The 23,551-nt window shown below is 42.8% G+C and overlaps 1 protein-coding gene across 6 annotated transcripts; it reads right to left on the minus strand.

The window, feature by feature from the left end:
• Positions 1-217: 217 nt before the first annotated feature.
• On the minus strand, positions 218-23,500 carry cnot1 (CCR4-NOT transcription complex, subunit 1). Of its 6 annotated transcripts, none has more exons than XM_036568184.1 (49): positions 23,367-23,500; positions 20,305-20,601; positions 18,937-19,044; positions 18,303-18,401; positions 18,055-18,123; positions 17,881-17,935; positions 17,038-17,241; positions 16,646-16,814; positions 16,093-16,219; positions 15,876-15,986; positions 15,541-15,711; positions 15,070-15,197; positions 14,656-14,896; positions 14,396-14,515; positions 14,170-14,292; positions 13,932-14,083; positions 13,538-13,682; positions 13,219-13,420; positions 12,860-12,985; positions 12,230-12,354; positions 11,777-12,063; positions 11,471-11,549; positions 11,106-11,336; positions 10,702-10,842; positions 10,404-10,583; positions 10,172-10,288; positions 9,875-9,985; positions 9,616-9,693; positions 9,349-9,526; positions 8,192-8,322; positions 7,584-7,880; positions 7,186-7,326; positions 6,934-7,038; positions 6,686-6,805; positions 6,362-6,556; positions 5,974-6,116; positions 5,770-5,878; positions 5,451-5,620; positions 4,951-5,182; positions 4,349-4,597; positions 4,054-4,217; positions 3,622-3,739; positions 3,403-3,504; positions 3,065-3,238; positions 2,785-2,934; positions 2,518-2,698; positions 1,644-1,776; positions 1,300-1,434; positions 218-1,181 (listed from the first exon to the last, which is right to left on the minus strand). In XM_036568184.1, the coding sequence occupies exons 2-49, from the start codon at positions 20,404-20,406 to the stop codon at positions 1,103-1,105; spliced, it is 7,107 nt and encodes a 2,368-aa protein (XP_036424077.1). In that variant the 5' UTR covers positions 20,407-20,601; positions 23,367-23,500; the 3' UTR covers positions 218-1,102. The 6 variants fall into 6 exon arrangements, with proteins under 6 accessions (XP_036424077.1, XP_036424074.1, XP_036424076.1 ...); XM_036568181.1 differs by having other exon boundaries at positions 8,192-8,343; XM_036568183.1 differs by having other exon boundaries at positions 8,192-8,343; positions 11,130-11,336; positions 14,164-14,292.
• Positions 23,501-23,551: the final 51 nt, after the last annotated feature.

A 23,551-nucleotide genomic window follows, 5' to 3' on the forward strand; every position in this document is an offset into this window, starting at 1 on the left:
AAGCTGCCTGTAATTAGGATCAATTTACAGCAAAGCCACATCATATGATCTATAATTCTACACTAACAAAAAATAAATCTTGGTGCAGCACAATGTGACACCACCCACTACAGTAATGATCAGGTTTCTACAGCGAGTCTCAGGCTTCAGGTACATCATCCTGGTGGTTGACATCACAGAACAGACCAAAAATCAATAAACACTCTGTACCCCACTCTGCAGTTCAAGTGTTTAATGCGGTAACTACAGAATGCATACATACAGGAAATAAGTAGCAAGAACTAAAGGCAACTAGAAAGTACTACAAAATACAACACGCGGACCAATACATTTACAAAACATTCAAAATCCTTACAAAATGGGCTGTATTGGTCCTCCTTTTTGTTCCGCAATTTGGATCTTTGTACAAACTTTAAGATTCAAATTACCATCAAATTCTGAATATTTCCACAATTTTACAAGTGCCAGGGAGAACCTCCTACCCACTGTCAAAACGGTGCAAACCAGCAACCCCAAAGCACCACTGCACTCTAGGACAAAAATCTGTCCGTGCCTATCCCCTCTCCACACCAACAGCTCTCCCCTTAAAACAAAATCTGGAAAAAAATAAGACAGCTTCCTTTAAGTCACTAAGCTTCCAAACAAAAAAGATCAGTCTTGAAGGCAAGAAAAAAAAATAAAATAAAAACCTAAATTCATGGTGGTGGAAGAGGGGGAGCCAAAACAGGCAGATGAGAGTGTATGCTTATCCATATGTGCACCAGATACCATGAAGGTGTTAAAGCATGTGATCATGCTTCTGTGTCAGATTTGAGCTTTGGATAGCAAGGGGAAGGGGAAAGGTTATGCAAAAACTGCTCTTAAAACGTCCCTTTTCTTAATATTTACACAAGCTTTGTTTTTAGACTGTTTAACAGCATGCCTTCCCCTCGCAAAATAATATCCCTAAACTCTTTAGTCTGGGCGAGAGGCAGTCCCGGTATAAGGTAGTCCAGTGCTGGCTGAGATGAGATGATCCGATGGGAGCAGGGCATCAGTGGAGGGCTACAGGGGAGATGGGAGGCGTTCTCTCTCTGGGCTCAGGAGGGACGATTCCCGCAGCCTAACTGGCACCCGTGCCTTCCATCACCTGCTGGGCCTGCTTCTGCCCCATGCAGCACTGAGCCACTGACTGGAACAGCCTGGATTAAACAGAGCAAGAACCATGGTAGTTTCAAGAAACGTAGCAAAGCTCAGCCTTTATTATTTATAATGTAAGGAACAAGATTTTGCCACTGGTGAAACTGAGAAAATACTCACTTCTCGATCTCTGGGGCACAGTGAACAAAGTCATGGCTCCAGAACTTAAAGGCTGGGTTCTTGATCAGCTCAATAAAGGTGATGAGGAGTCCCCAGGGATGTGGCCTGTTTACAATTAGCCTCTCCAGCAATACCCTGTACCAAACAACATGCAAATGAGACCCATACAAAAGGCAAAACTTCCAAAAAGTTTAGTCATGTTTCTCTGTAGTTCTGGTATGTCAGTTTTAAGTTTTTCACTTTGAGGAACCAGCTAGATCATTTGCGACTTGTATTTTATTCATGAATGCTTTGTCTAGAATAAAACATTCTGCCTGGACAGAGCTAGAGGGGGTAAAAAGTACCTGGTGATCTGCTCCTGAATGGCCTCTGCATTGGCTTCAGCAAATAGGTAGAGCATGGTGCAGCTGAAGTAGTGCGTGTGGCTGTTCGGATAACGCAGCTGATTGGCTATCGCATTCAGAAACAGATAACGCCCTGAAAGTAAAAGCACAGGAAAAAAGACAGATGAGTACTGGACAAGAAACAACTGGAAAGAAGCCACAGAACAACTCCAGCCACAGTCTATTCTCAAAACAGTGCTCATAATCAGGTCTACTTTACTTTATCTGTGCATTCACAGGCTACAGTAACCAGGCTGAGTGGCACAAATGCATTTTTTTGCCTTAATGTGTGACAGATCTGATGTTTTCAGAGTCGAGTAGGGACGCAAGTCTGATCTTTTAAAATCATACCTAAACAATTTTCATGTGGTCCTAGATTGGACACATCTGATTCACGGCCATGCCACCTTAATGAGAATTTTTCCAAATAGGAACGTGTGTGGCAGCAGTACCTAACGAAGTGGGTGCCAGTAAACATAGCAAAAGCAATGCATTTGATCTTTATTTGCCAGAGTCAGAACTGTTTAGAGCAAACTGTCTTTAAGACAATCATTTGTTCTTTTTCTGCTAGTTGTCATTTTTGCTACGTGGTTCATTCACATTCATTCACCGAATTTATCGCATGCATGTGGGATGTTTCAGAGCGCAGGTTTGTTCATATAGATCCTGAATGTGTACCATAAAGTCAAAATCAGATGTGAGCCAAATTTGGAAATTTGAATTTGGCTATGGCTATAACTGCATGTATCTAAAAATGCTATAGACCCTTCACAACCTGTTTGTGTTCTGGGCAGGGACTACCATTTATGAAATGTATGTGAATCTTTGTCCTCACCCTCAGTGTCCAGGTCCACAGCGAGGTTCTGGAAGATGTCCATATGTGCCGAATGTGTAATGGTGCTCATGGAGGGTGTGCTGCCCTTGTTGTGGATATGGGCGATGGCCTGTGTGCCCACATACAGCACCAGGGCATTGATCAGCTGGATGTTGTAGCGATTACCCGGCTCATTGGACACCTGATGTAACGAAAAACAATGAACAAAGACCAAAACAGTCCACTTTAGCTGTGAAGTTATTACATGAGTACTTTGAGATCCCATACCTGCAGGTTGCTGCGCAATTCGGAGAGGAAAGTAACGGGAGATCGGGTCTTCAGGTATGAGTCCAGATCCTTTTTGAACTGGGAGGGCATCACACCAGTGAAGTTCGTAAGGATGCGCGGGGCGATGTTAATTTCACTTAGCATGTCCACCTGGGGAAAGTGGTAGACCCAAAAGCATCAGCATACATTAACATTTAAGACCTTGTCAAGATGGTCAACTGGAATACTGCAGAATAAACCTTATTCACCATAGTTCTGAGAAGTGAATGTGCTGAGCTACCTTGAGGTTGGGAGTGAAGGGGTCTGGAAGCCTCATGTTGCGGGGGAAGGCACTCAGGATCAGGTTCCTCAGCTGGATGCAGTTTGGTGGTATCACATCACAAAAGCCGTAGTGATAGTCACACAGGAACTCTGGGAAGTCGTGGAGCAGTACCAGAAGAACTCGCAGGGTGCCCTAAAATAAAACCAGCAGACAGTTAAGTTACTCACTTAAAAAAAAAAATAAAATAAAAAAATAAGATGTGGTTTAGCAGCCAAAAGGCAAAGAAATAAGTCAAGGTCTCAAGTTTTTTGAGCAATACTTCATGGAATGGACTAATGGAGCAAATGAGTGGATACCTTATAGAGGATTTGCATAGGTTTGTTAAGCTCAACATTCCTCAGGAAAGGTGCCAGGTACTTGAACAGATCAATCAGCAGCTGGGCATACATGGGCCAACCCTGCAGTGTGCAAAAAAACCAAAAACAAACCAACCAAACCTCATTAGGATGCCGTGAAATCTATTCTGATGCCAGGAACTCTATTGCCTTTTTCCTGCATGCTCATCAAGCACCTACCTTCTGCTGTGGTGTGTGCGCCAGCATCCTGGCAATAAAGATTCGATGGGAGATCAGCTCCAGCCAGGCATAGACAAAGCCAGGTGCTTTAGTAGGCCTCAGGATGTGGAAGGTGTTACTTCAATGACAAACACAGACATTAACAGAACTGCCTTTGTATGACTTCACACTATTTTGCAGATACCAATTTAGTCCTGACAGTTTTCTAAGGTATGTGGAGTTGTCCCTGGGATTGGACTGTTTCTAGTCATGTAGAAACAAATGCAGAGCCTTAATTTAGTGAAAAGAAAACCCAAACTAAACCTTTATGCAAGTAATCCCAACTAGTACTGCCTTGTAGGAAAGTGCTAAGCGGCATGAAGACCTTTAGTTATAGTTAACATCAATGTATGATTAAAATACATTGCAACACCAGACAGAGGTGTGCCTTACCAGAAGGCAGTGAGGGTCTGGAAGTTGATGGTCTCCAGCACATGTTCAGGAGCATTGAGCTCTAGCAGCAGCATAATGAAAATGCGATGGTATGGCAACTGCTGGAACTCTGTCTGCCGCACGTCATGGTCCTGGATCAGCACGCCTACCACAATGCCCAACACCTACATAATTTCAAAAAGTTATTCAGGGGCAGCCATGACACCATACTACAGGGTTTGCACTTTTGAAAAATCACATTTTATAGATGCAATGACTCAAACGCAAATCAATACACAAAGTATTTGTTTCTGACCTTATTGAGAAGGTTGATCTTGGTGACTGTGTTGGTGGCCTCTCCGGAGTGTTTGACGAGCAGGGCGATGAGGCGAACAAAAGCGTCCAGGTTGTGGTAGCACTTGGCACGGATGATGGCAGAGCTGGCCGCTGGGTTGTGCTGCTGCTCAGCCTGTGCGCGGTAGCTGATCTCCACACACATCTCCGTACACAGCCGGAAGAAACGGGTGATTAGGTCGTCAGTCTTGAGAATGCCCTGCTGATGCATCTGCAGACAAGGACAAGTGTAAGAACAAAGGCATGAACCAGTGCATGGATAAGAGCATTGTACAGCACACCAACATGGTAAAAGGAGACAGACGTGTAAAGGACACTAGCCTGAATTTGTATATTTTGGTTGAAACACCTTACCACCCAAAACAATCCATAAACCAAGCTATTAATAATACTGTTGATCAAACTAGTCTGACTGAAGTGACAATCTTTTGTCATTTATTACTAGAATAAGGGGCATCCTTAGTTCCAAGGTCAGCGCTGGCAAATCAAGTTGTTGTCGTCCATGTCAAATAGCTTTGTATTTACTTCAAAATACAGCTCGAACATCAGTGAAGTTGCTCTAACCTGGCCCACAAAGGCAGAGAAGGCCTTAGTGCTGTCCCTGCCTGCAGCAGCAGAGTGGTACAGGTTGACCCACTCTCTTAGTAGATACTCTGCTTTCTCACGTAGGCCTGGTGGATCATCATACTCGGACGCCTGAGAGATCCCAGAGTGCATCATAAAGTTGGGTCCACCATGGTGCCTGTCAATCATGGCCTCGTAGTTGGAGCGGACCACATCCATCAGTTGGGGCAGGCTGGAAAGAATAAGCATATTTCAAAAAAATCAACGAAAACTCAAAACAAAGCCAACGAGAGACGATACTTATGGGTCTAGCTTCTAGATGTGCCAAACTCTTTGTTCCTGGATGAGAACTTATTAAATTCTTATTTTCAGTTCAAAACGAACCTACCACTAACATTGTCATTCAGGCCCTACAACAAGCATTGCACATTTCTCAACCCAAAAGACAATAGTTTTGGGCACCCTAGAATGACCCAGTTACAGAGTGTAAGTACACTAACCCTTCAGGTGCATTGGCTCTGGAGTGTGCACAGGTCCTCATGAGGGTCTCAATAGTGTGAAACAAGTCTGCTTCAGTGATGTGACTCACGCTGCGCTCATCCACCAGCAGCAACTTCACCAGCTGCATAGCAAACGCCACTGCCATGTAGTGCAGCCCATTCTCCATTGACTGGGGTGAATAAGGAACATTAAATCACCTACTGCAGTAGTACTTGATAAAGCGCTGTTTAAAAGTTTTGGACAAAGCAATCATTTCAGACAGGTCACTATGGAACTTAGCCACATATAACAGGAACACAAATCTATACATTTCCCTACCTGGGCCAGGTGCAGGTCATACTGCTGCATGTTGACTAGGTGGTTTCTGATCAAAAGCTCCACTGCCTCCACATTGTACTTATACTCATCACGACACTCCATCAGGCACCTGTAACATTTTCAGCAGCAAATTGCAAATGAGGTGGTGTAAACGGTTATTTTGCTACTTGTGTTTTTAAGAACGTGTGTGCAGCTGGCACTGACCTGGTGATCTGTTTGTTGCACCACTGTGGCCCATAGGCACGGCTGTCCTGCAGTGCTTTCAGCACCAATAAGTGGCACTCTCTATAGCTCAGCAGCAAGTCAGCATCTGCACCACTGGTAGCATCCAGCAGGCCCTCAACAGCCTGGAGAGAGGGGTAAACACAAAATGGAATAATCTCAATCACAAGTATTACAAACTGTAGTGCAAGAAAACTACATGCAAAACCAGAACAGAATGCTTGCAAGTTTAATGTAAAACAAACAAAAACAAAAATGCCAAACATTACAAGAAGCTGAACGTCAAAAGAGTGCTCAAATTTCCAGAAATCTGGGTTAATCAACCATATTAACTACTGCACTAGAACTGTTATGCGGACTGGTTCCTCACCTTCTGCAGCAAACCCAAAGCGGTGATTCCATCACGGGAATTGCGAGCCATTACTACAGCCTCCAGGAGGCTGCGCAGGGCCTGTGCTTGCGGGTTCATGGCCAGGGCTGGTGGGATGGCATGCAAATGCTGCTCAAGATCAGAGATGCACTTATCATAGATGTGAGCCATGTCATCTGTGGGCCATGCTTGCTGCTGTAGATGCACAAAAAGAGAAGTGTGAATTAACATGTAAATAAAATATTTTCCAATATCACTTTCAAGGGTCTGACAACTTGCAAACAGAGCCTCATGAAGTAGCGTGACTGCTTATTTGGAGCATACCTTCATAGGCTGAGCAAGGAACCCAGTGGGCTGAGACAGGTCATTGCTGGGCAGGAATCCTGGAACATTACGGGCAAACTCCTCATAAACAGCCAGCTGTTTAGGGTCCACACCACCCACCTACACGAGAAGGAACAAGGTTAGACCATTCATATATCCTTTCACAGACACCTTCCCAGTGGGAAACCCTGAAAGGTATCTGCTCACAACAAAGTAAAATGCCAGGCTCCGCTATATAGGGAACACACCTTAAGGCGGATCTGCTCCGGCATGCGTTCTGCTTGGTAGGTAAGCACCATGGGGTCACAGTAGCGCCGGCCCTCCTGACGAGCATGCTTCCTCAGCTCAAACTCCTACAGCAAACACACAGGACCACAAGTGACTTCACTCCACATTGCACACTTATCTTCACCTTCCAAATAATGCAACATTTTACAGTCATGGTAACATTTATGGTAACAAAGTCAGCAAAGCTGGTCCCAGCAGCAGGCGGTACTTACAGTGGCAAGTCTCTTGTCCATTTCAGGCCCAGCTTTCTCAACAGCTGTCTTCTGGATGAAGCAACAGGCTAGTTCACAGTTGTCCTGAGCAATGCGGGCAGCTGCCTCCTCCATCATCTCCCTCTGCTGGGCTGTGGGAGCCTGTGGAACAGACAATTCAAAACTTCATGAGCACTTGACCAGGAGCACAGATACTGGATCAGTTCTTTAATATTTTGAATTTGAAAAGCATGTTAGTTCAAGCACTCATTTTGGGACACTTAATAACTAAGCCCCAACAAGTGAGGATGCAAGTCATTACCTTACCTAACTGTACTGCAACCCAAATTGTCACGTGACCATAATTCTCTAATTCTAATGAGAAAGTGAAAGGGGTCTGTTTGCTTGTACGGACGTACCCGGAGGGCAGCAGCAAAGCTGTTCTTCAGATTGGTGGCGATACTCATCAGTAGTGGCTCTCTGCAGGTGATCATGGCCATGCCAGCAGTCAGGTTGCGCATCATATGGTGAGCAGCAACGCGCATGTGTGACTCCTCCGAGTCCAGAGCAAAGTCTTTTCTGACAATCTGCTCACACGTGGTCATGGCAATCTTGATGGATCGGTCCACCACAGGGTGCACAAGCTCTTGGACAGCACGCTCAATTGCCTGCCTTACACACTGTTTTAGCTGGGGATGTGCCTGCAGCAGGGGAATCTGTTTGGGATGAGGATTGAGGAAATTAATAAGTGGATGAATAAATATTAAATTAATAAACAAACAAACAAACAAAACAACAAACCCATTTTAAGTAACAGTTATTTTTTAATTACTGATGCTTCTTAACCATACTGAAACTTCAACATAACAGACGAAAATGTTAGCTTACATGACAAATGGTGAACTCAAAAACCTATCCAAAAATTATGGACATTGTCTTTAATAAGCAATCCTGTAACTAAAATAATCTCAAATTTCCGCTAAAAAAGTCACACTGCCAATAAGCAACAAGGCGAAAAATTGCTTACGTTGGCATTGATGTTTATATGGGGGGCAAGACCTGCCAGAGCATACACGTTGATATCGTGGTAGCTGAATTGTGGGGTAGGTGGCCCTGTGGTTGCGGTGGTTGCTGTGGCAGCAGGAGCAGAAGGCGCGGCTGCAAATGGAAGACATACACCTGTGGGTTTAAACTATTAGGATTAAAACCTGAGAAAGGCAAACCAAGTATACAAGGTTGGGAGCAGCAGGAGAACATTCTAAAAAAAACAAATTAACAAGCTAACTGTTGGTGACACAAACCAGAAAGGACAAAATATTCCACAAAATATAAAACACCTGTAGGGCTGACCTGAATAACAAACTAACAAGTCTTTTGAGTCACGTTGGTATTCTTTTTATTCAAGTCCTATTTAATTTTCAGATACTTCTGAAAATGCAAAATACTTGGACATGGCTTTTCACATCAAACTATACAAACTCAACAACACTTTTGCCATGTTCATGTCGCAACAAAACACGTCTTCAAGTGAAAGACACCACTCCACAAAATCAGTAAACGCTGACACGGAGTCTGCAACTTTCCATTTTGTGAGTGAGTTTCACCTCCTCATTCAGCACCTGAAACTATGAGAGCATTCACATTTCTCTCAGAGGTGTGTAACTCCATTCAAGTTGCTTTTGGAGATGCTATAAAAAAAATAAAAAAATCTGAAGAAGCAGAACAAATTATTCCTGACTTTAAAATCTGCAGCTGCTGGTGCACAGCTGATCTGTCATCTTGCTTGTCACCATGCCAACACCAGAGACAAGTGATCAGTCAGCAAGTTCATCTCACTGAAGAAAATTAGCAAAATTGAAGAGGGTGATTACTGCATCTTTACTGTTTAATGAAAAAAAATTCACATCTAACTTTTGTATCATTGCTGTAATCTAGGTATGAAAAAAAAATCTAGTCAAGACTCATCTGCCTCATTCTCTGACAGAACATTACAGCACATCTGTTTGCATCTTTGGAACATCCATCATAAAAAGAGAGACATAACCGAATAACTGAGTAAACTGAATATATTTATAAAAAAAACCATGCTATTCAGGCCAGCTCTACAAACCACATTATCCAATGAAGAGAAATCAACACCAAGCCTTTCACAGTAAGAAAGCTTGATAAGTTTGCGCCACGTACCTGTAGTGACTATTGGCAGCATCTCTTCTGGAGGCTTAGTCTCTTTCTTTGGTGCAGACAGTTGCTCATCCAGATTCTTCAGTTTCTCTTTGTCCTTCAGCAGGTTACCTGGCTTCAGGTCATTAATGTCCAGAGACAGGTTCTTACACAGCACCTCAATCTCAAACTTCAGATTTAGCTGTAGATCCAAAGGGAGCAGGAAAGTTTGCTTTTAGCTTGGGGCTGAAAGAAGATACACAGTACACCAAAAAATGAAGATAAGCTAACCTTTAGATCATGCTCCTGGTGAAGCTCGGCCAGTACATTCATAATGGCCATGGTCCAGGGATTCTGTGGCCTGAAGACCTGCACAATACCATAAAAATAAAACTGTGACCAAAACACAGCGTTCACCATACCACAACAAAACAGTCCCACAGAAACAAAGAACTCTGACTTAAACATTTCCATGCCAAAATGTATTGTGGAGACTTCTATTGCCCTTTTAAGAAGGAGAGAGTATATTAGGAGAATATTTGATTATTACCACACTGCGCAGACTGGACTCCAGGACTTTGGCCACAAAGGGGACCACATATAGCAGCTCTTGTTGGCCTTTCACATAAGCTTCCAGTAACAGAGACTTCAACTCCAAATCCTGCACAACATTAACACAAGTCAAGATCAAGATTCAACTAAATGCACTGTGTTTGTACATCACTGGTGTAAAGCCAGTCTTCAAACAAGTCTAGACACTCCTGGTGTAGATTTTTCTGTTCTATACATTACTATGACTAAACTTCACAGAATCTGTAACACACGATTTGAAAATAAAATCACTTACAGTATAGAGGATGGGTTTGTTTTTAGCCAGGGTGATCATGCCAAGCCAGTGGCCCAAGTTCTTCAGCAGGGATCGATCAGAAAAATTAGCAGCTGCCTTGTCAGAGGTCAGGAGAACCTAAAAAGAAGAGGAGAAAAAAAGAAAAATTTCAGCTGTTTAAGCCTTACAATCTTAAAAAAAAAAAAAAACCCTCTCCAAAAAACAAATCTAAATTACTACAATTCTAACTTACCTTAATGTTCCGGTAGGTCTCATTTAGAACCATTTTGACAAACTCTGGATTTTTGAGTGTGTCAAGGAAGTTGGAGTAGAGGCTGTGAAAGTTTGGCTCAATGCTGACACGTTTCATCACCAGGTATTGAGACACCCAGGGCATAAATTCCTCCTTCACCGTCTCCTTCAGCTCTTCAACCTTACATACGCAGACACACAGACGTTACACTGAGTAGCCAATTTCCCTTTCAGCAATTTACAGAGTATGAAATAAAATACTGAAGAGCACCGTTTCATTTCATGCTGGTTATTTGTACCTTTTGAGACATGTTAGATTGGGACAGGTTGTTGAAAATGAAAGCTATCTTCTCCTGCACATTCTCCGGAGGCTCCACAATCCTTTCAGTTTGGTCTGTCGCCACCAGCAGAGTGTCTATGTTTGTGGTGTTGATCGAGGGCTGTAGATCACAAGTGAAAACAAAAATGTTACATAAAATCCTTATGAAAAGCAGTGCATCTCCCATCACCATATGTCTGACGTGGGATCCAGGACACCTCAAAGCCACCAGTGTGCTTCACTGATTGTGCTGCGAATTACAAACCCACAGGGAGAGGGGAAGAAAAGAACGAAACAAACCCACCCCGCACACTAAGACCTGAACTAAGAGCCTGATCCATGCATTTATTCTAGCATGCACACATTCTGATAGAGTCTACTCACTGGCACATCCTTCTTAAAACCTACTGCAGTGGGCCTGGAGATGGTGGAGGTTTTGGCGACTGTGGTGGTAGTGGTCGTGGTGGTCACCAGGGTGCTGGCCTGGCCAGGTTGAGGGGCTTTGGGTGGCTGAGACTGGGCTTGGGCCTGGGCCAGAGCGAGGCTGCCCGGTGTGGTGATTGAGCCCTGCATTTTCACTGGAGGGTCACGCGACTGCTGGCCATACTCGATATACTGTATACACACAAATACAAGACTTATTTACCCAAGAGACTCACTTTTACTGCATGATGTTTTTAAGTCAACTTCAGTTTGAGTTACATGCAAATGAAAGCGCGAGTTACTGTCAAATACAAAAAACACTTTACCTCTTGCAAATGGTGGGGGAACTGCAAAAAATGGGCTATGGATGCCAAGTGCTGGCAATACTGTGGATAATCCTTCAATCTGCAAAAGAAGAGAATAAAAGTGAACCTTAAAATAACCTTAAAAGGAAGACAAATCCGATCATTTTATTTTAGATCATTTAAATTTTAGGAGGACGTTCATGAGCACCTAAAATAAATGCAGGACTCTTTATTCCTACAATTTAGACTACTCAGAACATTATTTACAAAAAAACAAAAAATAAATAAACAAAAAATGTATTATTTACATAAACAAAACATACTTACCTATTCTTAAACCGATCCAGTGCAGCAATCCCAAAGTAATACATCTTGGAGCCATAGGGTTTGCGTAATGCCTCCAGGACATATCGCAAAGCAAGGCCGAGGGCCATGTAGGTGACCAGGCCCTTCTCTATGATGCCGCCAAACAAGCAGGCGGTTATGTGGAGCTCTTTGTCTGGGTACTGGGGAAAGAACCTGTATTCTTCAAACAGGTTGCGCAGCATGCAGTTAAACACCTCCCGCTCCCGCTTGATGTTAGAGTCCTTAAACCTCTGCAGCATCTCCAGCACCTGAGTGAGAAAAAGATACAGCCATCCGTCACACTTCTGCAAGTGCCTTTTAACCGATAATCTGGAAATTGTCAAAGACTATGCCATCCTTAAAGAACAGCACTTTTAGAGTACAGACAAATCCAGCCTTGATCCACTGCACAGGGGTAACCGTGTGCTCACTCACCTCATCCACGGACATGGTAGGGTGAGGGGGATGGTTATAAATGCGCTGGAAATAGCTGTTGGCCTCGTCGTCGATCTCCTTACTAAAGTGCTGGTTTGCCTCAGGCCACACATGAGAGAGGTCAGCTAACAGAAACATGGGGGTAGAACAACTTACTACACTGATACAAGATATGCTGCTCTAAAAAAATAATTGAATATAATAAAATAATGCAAGGGTTTGAGAGATGGATGCAGATAAGCATCTGATTCTTGGCAAATCTCATTTTTCAGTTCTCAGTTTTAACATTTCAGACATTGTCAAATACAATAGAAGTGAACTTTAACTTAAAACCAGTTGCCAAGGAAAACTGCAGTAATGTAGACTGATGTTTTCCCTCTTTAGACTTCAATCAGAAAATGTGGCAAAAAGGAAGATTTATGTCCAGATTTCAGATAAACATTTTACAAAATATTGCAAACAGAACTATAACCTAGCAAATGCATGCGTGAAAGCCAAATAAAAATGTACACATTCTGCAGTGTCCCCATTTTGGCGGCAGTTCGAATTTAGAGGAAATACAGCTGAGGCTCCAGGCTCTCAGTCCCACTACCACACACATACACACAAACACACAGGTCTTCAACCTACAGTGCTGGAAGGTGGGTGGGTTGAGCCCTGGCGTGCTCATCTTCCTCGGGCCAAAAGGGTCGTTGTTCACTGCTGGCATGCCCAGACCTGAACCAATCCCACTCAAGCTGCCTGAACCCAATGGACCTGTCAGAATAGATTACAGTCAGGAAGTAAAATCAAACGATGCCTTCTAAAACACAGTAAACTGCATATCAGAAAAGAGACTACCTAAAAATATCAAAATCAATCAATAAATAAATAAATAAAAACACAACATAAGTTAAGAGCAAAGAGTTTTTTTCAGGTGCCTTAGTTAATAATGTAATGTCAAAATATAAGGTCTGTTCAAACAATAAGATTATTAGATTCATTATCACCTGGGAGTTGAGAGGAGAGGCCGCTAATGCCCCCAAAGGCTGTGCTGGGGTTGGGGTTGGTCAGAGGGGGAAAGGCCTTAGCAGGAGACTGGGGATTGCTGAAGGCTGAACCCAGCGGCGTGGGGAAACCTTGCATGTTCTGTGTGTGGGAGGCGGCTGAGCTACCTAGATTCAGCGAGCCCATCGCAGTGAGTGGGTCAACCTGAACCACACAAGAGGAAGAGCAGACATCCCAATCATTAAAAGTCCTTTTTAAAACACTATGCTGTACAGCAATATTGTACAGCCATGCTGGAAATTCACTACTGCCCAGTCCTACCGGAGAGATGGCATCCAGGCTGCTGGTGCTAGGAGCTCGACCCTTTGGCATTACCCCTGGTGGAGGCTGACGGGCCTTGTTCATCACATTGCTACAGTTGGCCACCATGGTCAAGATTGTCTCAGATAGCTCTTGAGACACACTCCTATTTGAATAAAAGTACAGTTATTACCCACAGAACACAAGATATATTTAGAAAAAAATTAAAATCCATTCACTGTGAAAAACTACTTTTTTTTAAAAATATCAATGTCTTCACATTCATTCATGACACTCCTGTAGATCCTTGAATGCAATCCTTCATAAAATATTTGGTAACAATAATTCAAAAGATAATGCTGGATGTGATTGGCAATTTTGCACAGAGCATTAAGCAATATGCCATAATTCTTACCCTGCGCAAGACTGCAGACAGGCTAGCATCGTGGCCAGCGTTTCAGGTGGCAGTTGTGCACTTTTGGGCTGGTCTTTCTCCGGGGCCAGCCCTCCCATGATGGTGGGACAGCGCCTCTTCAAGAAAGTCACACATGCCTGTATGAAGGGCTCCTAATAAGAAACATGGCAATTTTTAGCCTCATACTGACTTGACACCACCAAATATTCTTAAGAGAAACATGTGCACTAACATTTACCCCATGTTCTCTGATTTTATCAGTCAGCCATTTGTCTAGTTTGAGGTATTCGCGGCGAGAGGCAAGTGCAGCAAGGTCAATTACAAAGGCAAATGGAGTACCGTTTAGCAGCATCGATAGAGACTGAAACAGAGGGAAAAAATAAAGTTAGTACACAAGCCACTACAGATATTCAGGTTTGTTTATGAGAAACCACTGAAGGGCAAAGAACAGAGCGTGGCTGCACCTTCAAGTCCTGAGCCACGTCCAGGATGCGTGAGAGCTTGGCCTGGTCATATTGCTCCCCCCTCATGTACCACTCTGCCATTGAATGCATGATGAGCTGGCGAATAGAGGGTGACTGGCCCTAAAACACAGCAGCAGCAAAAGATGGCTTTTTAGTCTTGGTGAATTATACAAATCCTTCGCAAGCCTAACCTTATTTCCCCTCAAACAATGGAGGGACAAATCAAAAACAGAGAATGTCTTTATCAAAAGCGCTCATACCTGCCCATGCCAGGCATAATGCAGGATGATGGCAGAGTTGGGGTGATTGCCCAGGAAGATGGGCATAAGGGTAGAGATGAGCTCATGGCGCAGCGTGTGCCAGGATGTACTGATCTGCAGCAGCGCCAACACAAGCATGTCTGGGCAGTGCTTTATGGGGAAGCTGAAGAGCTGCTTGACCTGCTCATACTGGCCCACCTCAGACAGCCGCAGCAGACTCTCCACCAGGTCCAGGCTTTTCCTGCAAAACACCACAGAGCAGAATACCATGAATCCATAGACATACTGAATATCTACTGGAACAGCACTGACTTCACTAGTAATCTTAAAAAGGTGAGAAAAAGCTAAAAGTCTGTTTATTTCAACACTTCATACAGAAATAACAGTACAATACTATGAAATGCCGGTACAGACCATGTAGCTATCTCCCTGTTGTCATCTTCAGGTGGAGCTTTGAGGATGTCGATGGCAACTGTGTGACAGGGGTAATCGGCAAAGCAGAACACCTCTGGGCTCAATAAGGACTGCTGGATGAAAGAGAGCTGAAAGAAACAGAAAACAATGAACAAAAAGTTAACAATGAATAAAGACTACAAGTACAACTGAAAGGGGAAATCCACAGATTTAACATTTTCAGCATAATTATCATCAAGATGTGAGCAAAGTCAAGCAAGTTTGATGATGAAATGCACGATTTAGCATCAGAACTGTTCACAACAGTGATCAGAACTAGACATCAGAAGCATTTAATCCCTCTAAAAGCTACCTCACAGAAAGTGATTTATCTAATCACATCAAAATACTCTTAATTACTAAGAGTAGTAAATCTAAGCTGCTACGTCAGCTAAACAACTTGGGAACATAAGTGACGCAGCAATTTTCTACCTGGCCCTCAGCATGCTTCCAAGGCCTGTAGATGAGATCCACAGGGAAGACTTCCATACCCAGTCCCCTCTGAATCCCATAAACCACCATCTGCAGCCCCTTGCTGTCCCGGATCATGAAGCCTGGGTGGTCTAGCTCGTAGGTGACCTCTTTGAAATTCAAATTGGGGTTCTGACAGGGAACAAGTTCACCAATTAAAAACAACAGGTTGGAAAGTCTGAATGGTTAACATGGCAGAAGAAAAGACTTTTCAGCAATGAACAAAAGCACATGATGCAACTAATATCCAATAGTTAAAAATTATTACGCATCAAATAGCAACAAAAAGGACTTACGAGTTCCTTTACAACATCAATCAGAACTTCTACATTCCAGGTGTGGGGCTGAGAGCCATCACTTTTGTCTTTCCCATCACTCCAGATGCCACTTCCCGGAGCAGAGATAGACTACAGCAAGACCAAGCAAATCAACTTAACCATATTCAACACAGGTTATTCAAACCCACAGTACAGGTAATGGTTAAAACAGCTTGTGATGAGATTTTTGCAGTACCTGTAGAGGGATTCCATCTGAAAGCCCAGAGTGAGTGCGAGCCATCATGCCCAGCACTCTGGCCACTTGGCTTGCAGTCACCTCACGCACTCCATACTGTAGGATTATGTTCCTACATTCATCAACGCTGAACAAACATAGGCAATAATCACAATGTCAGTGATACTGCACAGAATTAAAAACATAGCTGAAATAGGATCATCAATTACTTAATAAAACTAACATGACGTTCTCAATGAATAGGCAGTAATCAGCAGACAATTTACATAAGAGTATTTCAAACTCTCCTACAGATCTTTCTTACAGCAATAAAGAACCAGATTCATTTTGGTTATACATCTATGCATTTAGAAATAGGTCTTTAAATAGGCTTCCAAATTGATCTTTTTTCCCCCTCAATATAGTATTCTGAAATCTTTAAAAAGCTATGCATGATTTACTGTTCAGCCATGTACATGATCAGCTCCCCCCTACTACTGATTACATGATTCAGCCCATGAATCAATTACTAATGGTGATGGCCCCAAATAGAAGGTTACATAGATATAAAAACCTTGCACAAAAGCCATAGCCAACTTCTTGCATAAACTCCGCAAGAGAACTCTCCATCATGGTCTTGGCTAACTCTCCAGAGTCTGGCAGGATCCTGTCCATGAGAATGTCCCGTTTCTCAGGGTACAGCAGTGGTGCGAGCACCACAGGACAGCGCTCCTGCGGGAAATCTGCACAGGACAAGCACAAATGTTACTTTGCCATCATTTGCGGCACAGCCTGTTCATTAAAGCCCAATGTCGCAAAAGTATGGCAATGCCATCACCCTAACTACTGTTCAAACCAATGATTAAGTGAACTTAAATACGCAAGCAGAAAAGCTTCAATGCCTCCATGTTATTAGTCACAAAACTTTTGAGGACTCAGTTCTCCTCACTGTTGTGTCTTGTGTACCTCTGCACAGTGTTTTGAGGAAAGCGTCTATCTGCTCTTGCCCGACTCCGCTGGAGCCCTTCTGCCCAAACAGGAGGTGTGAGAGCAGTAGGTGCAGAGCCTCTATGGCAATGTCCTGGAAGCCACCTTCCTGGCTGCCTCCGAGGTCCGCGTCTACGTATGAGCGAAGGAGGTCTGGAAGCTTCTGTTTCACAAACTGCGCAGCTGCCAGAAAACAGAGGAGAGATTAAAATTTAGCTTCAGTTACTTTCTCCCCAACTACTGGGAGCTTACCACAAATGTCACATGAACCCAGGAGACAGAGACAAAAAGAAAGACAAAAAAAATTGTTTACATCTGCTGCCAAGAATTAAACCCCCCCAAATGTCCCAGTCGTGAACGGTTAAATTATCAATTTTATTGTGTAGCTCTCTGGATGCCACTGTGCTTCCTATCACTATATGAAAGACGAAGGAGGCTTTTGATGCATATTCCTCATCATGTGTTTTGTTTAAATGGTAGTGTGAGACAAAGTAAACAATCAGGTCATGTTCTTTACATATCAGATAAACAGTATTCAGACAGTGTTAACAGAAAATAACAAACTGGCAGAAATATCCACCTTTTTGCATCAGCCTCAAAAGGTTTGTTTAAAAAAAAAAAAGAGAATTAAAAATTTAATTCCTGCCCAAGCACTTATTTGACTAAAATTAGAACATTGCCATCAGTCCAACGCCTACATTTATTACAGCTATATAATAATAATGGCAGCAATAACAATAACAATAGTAATAACAATAACAATAACTACAATACCAGTGCAATACTGAAAATGCTATAGGTAGAACGGTAAGGAACACTTACCAAACCCTCGCAGGTCTGAGTTACTGGAGTTCAGAAGAGCAAGGCCAAAAATAACCTAGTCCAACAGAGAGTGGGTTATCTGACAAGCTCAAAGTCAGACCTGAGTTATGAAAGGAGTTACATATTACAGTACTTCCTAAGTATTTCTGCTGATAAGGCAGTCATTCTACTCACCTCCTGGACCTTGCTTAGCTTGAGAACTTTACTCAGTTGAGGAAACAAGTGCGGTGATGGCTTCAAACTCTGTAAGAAATGTACAAGGAGAGGGAGAGAAACAATGGAAAAGACAGAAAAATAATATGAACACAAAAAGAGGACGACGGTTGGTGATTGTGGTCTTTGACGTGACGACCAAATTAAAATCAACACATAAGATAACAGAACTAGCCTGAAGGCAAACAGTGCAGTCAGAACACACATACCTTCTGATAGTGCAGAGGATTGTCAATGGCGTAGCAGAGAGTTGAAATAAAATTTGGCTTCGTAATAAGAGACACACACTCCTGGATCAGAAACTGTGTCTTAGGCAAATAGGTGAACAAAAGACAAACAACGTATTAAAATTCACAATAGATTTTTTAAAAAAATATTAAATGTACAATTATATAATGAAACCACTAATGATGCTCCAACTAATACCTCAACAACATGTAATTTTGAACATTTACAACAAAACATGTCCTTAACAGGCTCTGGACATTATGGTAGCCCTTTCATAATGACAGTCCAATACACATTAACAATGTTCAATCTGGCTCATTTTAACAAGATTTTTGTGGATCTACATTCCCTGATTGCTGTATTATTAGTATGTTTGGCACTCTAGCAGTATGACTGCCAGTTTAGGCTTGGTTTCAATAAGCACAATGAAATTAAGCACTCAGGGCTGCGACCAACTTGCTCTTCGTCTTGGGAAATTCCAATTTATGGTGATGTCACTTCATGTGCTAGTAAAAAACAGCCTACCATTTTCCATATCCATCTCTTAAAATCAGCCATAAACAAGAGATATGGGTACATGAAAAATAATCAACCAACAGAATAAAAATAAAATACCTGGTGGAAATCTTTGCCACTGCTTTTACCATCGCCACTGAAATCCACATGGGAAAAGAGACAGCGTAATAGATGCCTGTCTGCTTCAGGGCCGTGACGATTCACAATCTGAGAAAGAGAGAGTGCCAATCAAGCAAAAGTGACCCTCGCAGTTTTAACAGTTATTGCATCTGTGAATGAAATACTGCTATGACGGAAACAAATTAATCCATAAGTGAGACTGACATGCACCGAGAAGGGAACTGTGGGGTGACGTTGATAGCAGATATTTTCCATGCACGTATAACGGCAATAACAAACATTTAATAGGGAACTTCACCATTTTTGTTTTACAGTTTTTTGCATAATTAAAATCACCAAGGAATAAACCAAGCCATTCAGAATAATCTGATATGAAATGCTCCTTTACCAAATCAGAACTGTTCGCAGTAGTGGAGACAGGAATCAGATGTCTGAAGAGTTTAACGTGTCTAAAGGTGCCGTCATAGAACAGTATTACATGAAATGGATATGAATACGCTGCCTGATGCCTGAGACAATGGGCCTCATTCACCAACTACTCTTAACTTTCTTCTCAAACCCCACTTAAAGTTTTCAAAGACTCAGACATTCACTAATGTTTTCTTAATTGGGTTTTGTTCTTAGGTAAGAACAGATTCTACGCTCACTCAAGAGCAAAAAGGTGCGACCAATTCTGCGCTTTAAGAACACGTCATGAATCTGACGCAGACTCTCTCTTAGTACCTTTCTCAAGAACAAACGTAAGAAAAAAATTTGATATTGGTGAATGAGGCCCATCGTTTTACGTCAGTTTTGATAACGTTCTGGCTTAAATTGTCTACAGGAGTGTTTACATCTCAAAAACTTATTTATGTAGAATTATGTAGAAGTTATGAAAAAATTGGTGGAATTTCCCTTTAAAAACAAGAATTAAGTAAGACCGACTATCTTTACTTGAATTCACATTGCAGAGAAATGCAACATTTCTGTAGGGTCACAAACACAGTAAAATGAATAAAACACAGCAACACCTAAACATGTTTTTCTGGAGTATAATAAATATCAAATCAGTTTAAAATGTCAGTCAGTCAAATCTGAAGTTGTGTCCTATGCCGATAATGTTTTTAAACCAATATGATTCCGATATCATCGTACATCCCTTGTAAGACTATGTGTCTTCAATATATCTTTAAAGTCCTAAAAACCTGCCACAAAGCCACGTCTGCTCTATGGAACGTTTTAATTCATTCTGGATTCCTACCAAGATATTGATCGCTGACATTTACAAATTATTTTGAGGAACACGCAAGCATGACCTCACAATTAGACAACATGTCTTAAAATTTTCAATAAAAAATATGAACTCACATGCTGTATTTCTTGCTGGCTGGCTCTGTAGTTTTTCTTAGTTAAATTGTCCACCAGGTAGCTGATTTGAGACAAAGCCAGCGAGAGCGAGTCAAGATTCATTGCTGGTTGGGGCGGAAGCAGGCGGCCGAGCCCGGCGCAAAATCACCATTATTCCCCTTTAGTCACTTCAGTGATAGGTTACTTCTGCTCCCCCCCCTCCCCAGGTGTGAAAATGTCCGTGCGTCCAACAAGCGGCTTCTGTCTGTGGGTCCTGATTCAATGTACGGTCCTTCAGTGCAACTTCAAGATTGACATCTAAGCAAATTTGGGGGAAAAAGGAAGAAGAAAGAAATTAATACAAATATGCAATACAAGAACATGAATAAAACAATCATTTGATGGCACAGTTATAAGGTGAAACTTATTAAACCAACTTCCTTTGGAAAGAAACGATAAATATCGTTTAGTGCTTTGGTTCCCAACTACCTAAACCACAAGTGAGGTGGCAGCGGCACTATAGTGAAAGAAAAACTTAACGGTGCAGCAGCTGCATATCCGGAAGCCATATTAATTCCCCAGTTATGCCGCGCTCTTTAGTGTAGAAAACAACTTCACGATGTGAGGAGAAAAATGAATGTAATATTAGTGCAATCTAACCGAAAGCGGTTCAGTTATAGCATTTGAATGTGGCTGCTTGGAAACATGGAGTTGAGTCCAGCGTCCAATAACAGTGCAAATAATCCACAAAACTGAACTGCTTTACTAATCTTTTACAGACTAGCGTTACAGCGGTCCTACACAGACTCCCAGACCATCTTACCAACCAAAACGTTTACAAAGACGACTCTGATCGACCGTTATTTCCAATACAAATCAAAACAATCGAAGCCCGATACGTCGGTGGCCAGCGAGGCATCCGAAACCCTGCTTTGCCATGTAACCTCCAACACGAACATGTGTCAAGTTGGCAGCCTTTACCTAAACGAGCATTATCAATCCACTGTCCAAAATATGTCCATATCTTCAGAAGATGTAACAGTTAAACATTTAGCTTGTATGGAAATCAGCTCAAGTACACTGGCCAGGTTAATGTTAGCTTGCTCTGGCATGGCATTAGCAGGCTAACACTGACGTTAGCACTTCAACAAAACATCGAGTTTGACACGAAACTGGGAGATTAGGTGATTAACGGACTGTCGACATATTTAACATTTCCGCAAATGTTTAAGAGCCAGACGACAACCTAAGCTAGAGTCAGCTAACCTACCTACCTAACGTTGACCTACCTATGTGCACTGTACTACTGTAGCCAATCAATTCTCTCACCAGTTTGACAAGAGGGTAGCATGAAAGAACCTAGTTAACGGCTAGCTAGTCAGATTTGTCTGACAAATATTTGAATAGTCAGTAAACAAGGTAAGACACTACCAAATAAGGTTAGTCAACATTTCATACATTAGACACGGCAATACAAAACAGTAAACGGGGTGCCGTGCACATCTATCAGGTAAGAAGTTGGTAGCGGCTAACACGCTAACGTAACTAACAGCTGTATCATCGTAAAAAATAAAATATGACTGACTCGTCTACGGTGGAATATACACGAGCCGAGTCCAGCGTATTCCCAACACTGCTCCTGGACTTCTTCCGCAATGCACTAGCTAGGTTAATACGCCAATTTCAACCCCACGAAAGGCTCGGTAATGATCTGATAAGCTGCATCTGCTGTTCCACAAAAGGAAAACACCAATATGCGCAAAGCCAGTTCGATTCAGGCCTAGGACTGAGAAACTGATCGAGTCACCCAGCAACTATTCACCGGTCTTGGGTTAACGTTAGCTGGCTTAGACGACTAAACGTCTGGCTGGCTGGCTGGCTAGCTCGGCCAACCTGGCTAAAATTCATGTTAGCTAGCAGACCCACAAACTCAGACAAACCCATTGTTTCCAGACGTAGCTAGCCAACGCGACTGCTCACTCGCTAACCAGCAGCATTAGCTTGCCTTCTCATTTCCAGTTGGCTAGCTAGCGTTGAGTGACTGGGGTCTGCAGCTAAAGGAGCTCCAGTAGTTAATAGAGGCCCCTACTTACTATATACACTGCACAGATCCATGTTCTCCTTGCTCCGACGCGCCTAATTCGGCTCAAGAATGGTTTAATAATTCGGTCATGTGTGTGCTGGAGAAACGAAAACACAACTGCACTGCAGGTAAGCTAGCTAGGGCCTCCAGTAACGTTACTGGAGCTGAAGCTAAAACATTAGCAAGTCTCCTAGCTAGCTAGCTACTGCATGTCCAGAGTGGGCTACACATAACGTTATTTTAGACATAAAAATATCAACACGGGACTGTTCAGTTCTCAAATTAGGCTCAAAACAAACGACCATCTTCAAAGCTCGTCTGGAGTTCAGGACCTATCTTTAGCTAGCTAAACAACGAGACTGAAGTTGGCTTCCTATCCGCCAGCTTATTCGAATTTTCCCGTTCCACCTTAAATGGTGCAGCAGTTAACTATCTACATTCTGACGCCATAGTGTAACTGCTGCAACATTTAAGGTGGAACGAAAATTCGAGTAAGAACCTCATAGCTAAACAGCTAGCCAAGCTAAGCTACCGTGAAACATACGTTAGCTAAGCTAGCTGTAGCTAAACCAGAACACTGAAAATAAAATGACGGCTTTAGCAGAGTTTCATGCTCCTGAACTGGAACACACGCGTCCCGTAAATCACAGCGTTAATTAGGAGTTTAGAACTGAAACTGGCTAAATAAGGAAGGTGTGATTTTTAAGTGGGAGACCTGCTAAGGGAAGCTAAGTCAATGTGCTTCTGCTGCAGTGCGCTCAGTCCCGGGGAGTTTGGTGAGTGCTGGCCCGCTTGCTGCGGCCTGTTCAGCGGCTTTAGCATAGCTGGCTAACCGGGCTCGAGCTACGCGTTAACGGTCGATTAGCGCACAGCTAACCGATCAGCGCCGTCCGACAACACAGCGATAAGCAAACGTACGAGGCCGAAGCAGAATCGCGAACGTTACCTCTGCTCGCACAAACTACGCGCTGGTGATCACGTTTTATTCTCTGTCTCTTACGTTTCTCGTCTCGATCACTCCGGCTGAAAGGTCGCTTCTCCTCTCCGGTCCCGTTCGGTTTTTAGAAAATAAAATGGCGACGATCATGGCTCGCGCGCACCCAGCGGCGCTGCTCTTCTTATTAGCGACGTCCGGAGCCGTTAAAGAATCGGTTCGCGTGAACAGGTTCTTTTGAATGGAACCGA

This window comes from Colossoma macropomum, unplaced genomic scaffold, assembly GCF_904425465.1.
Source record: "Colossoma macropomum unplaced genomic scaffold, Colossoma_macropomum, whole genome shotgun sequence".
Lineage (NCBI taxonomy): Eukaryota > Metazoa > Chordata > Actinopteri > Characiformes > Serrasalmidae > Colossoma > Colossoma macropomum.

Coding starts and splice junctions, on each gene's coding strand:
- cnot1 (XM_036568178.1), bottom strand. CDS start 20,406: ATGAATCTTGACTCGCTCTCGCTGGCTTTGTCTCAAATCAGCTACCTG. Junction 14,293..14,395: donor ACGTGGCTCAGGACTTGAAG/GTGCAGCCACGC, acceptor CCTCTGTTTCAG/TCTCTATCGATGCTGCTAAA. Junction 14,084..14,163: donor TCAGAGAACATGGGGTAAAT/GTTAGTGCACAT, acceptor GTTTCTTATTAG/GAGCCCTTCATACAGGCATG.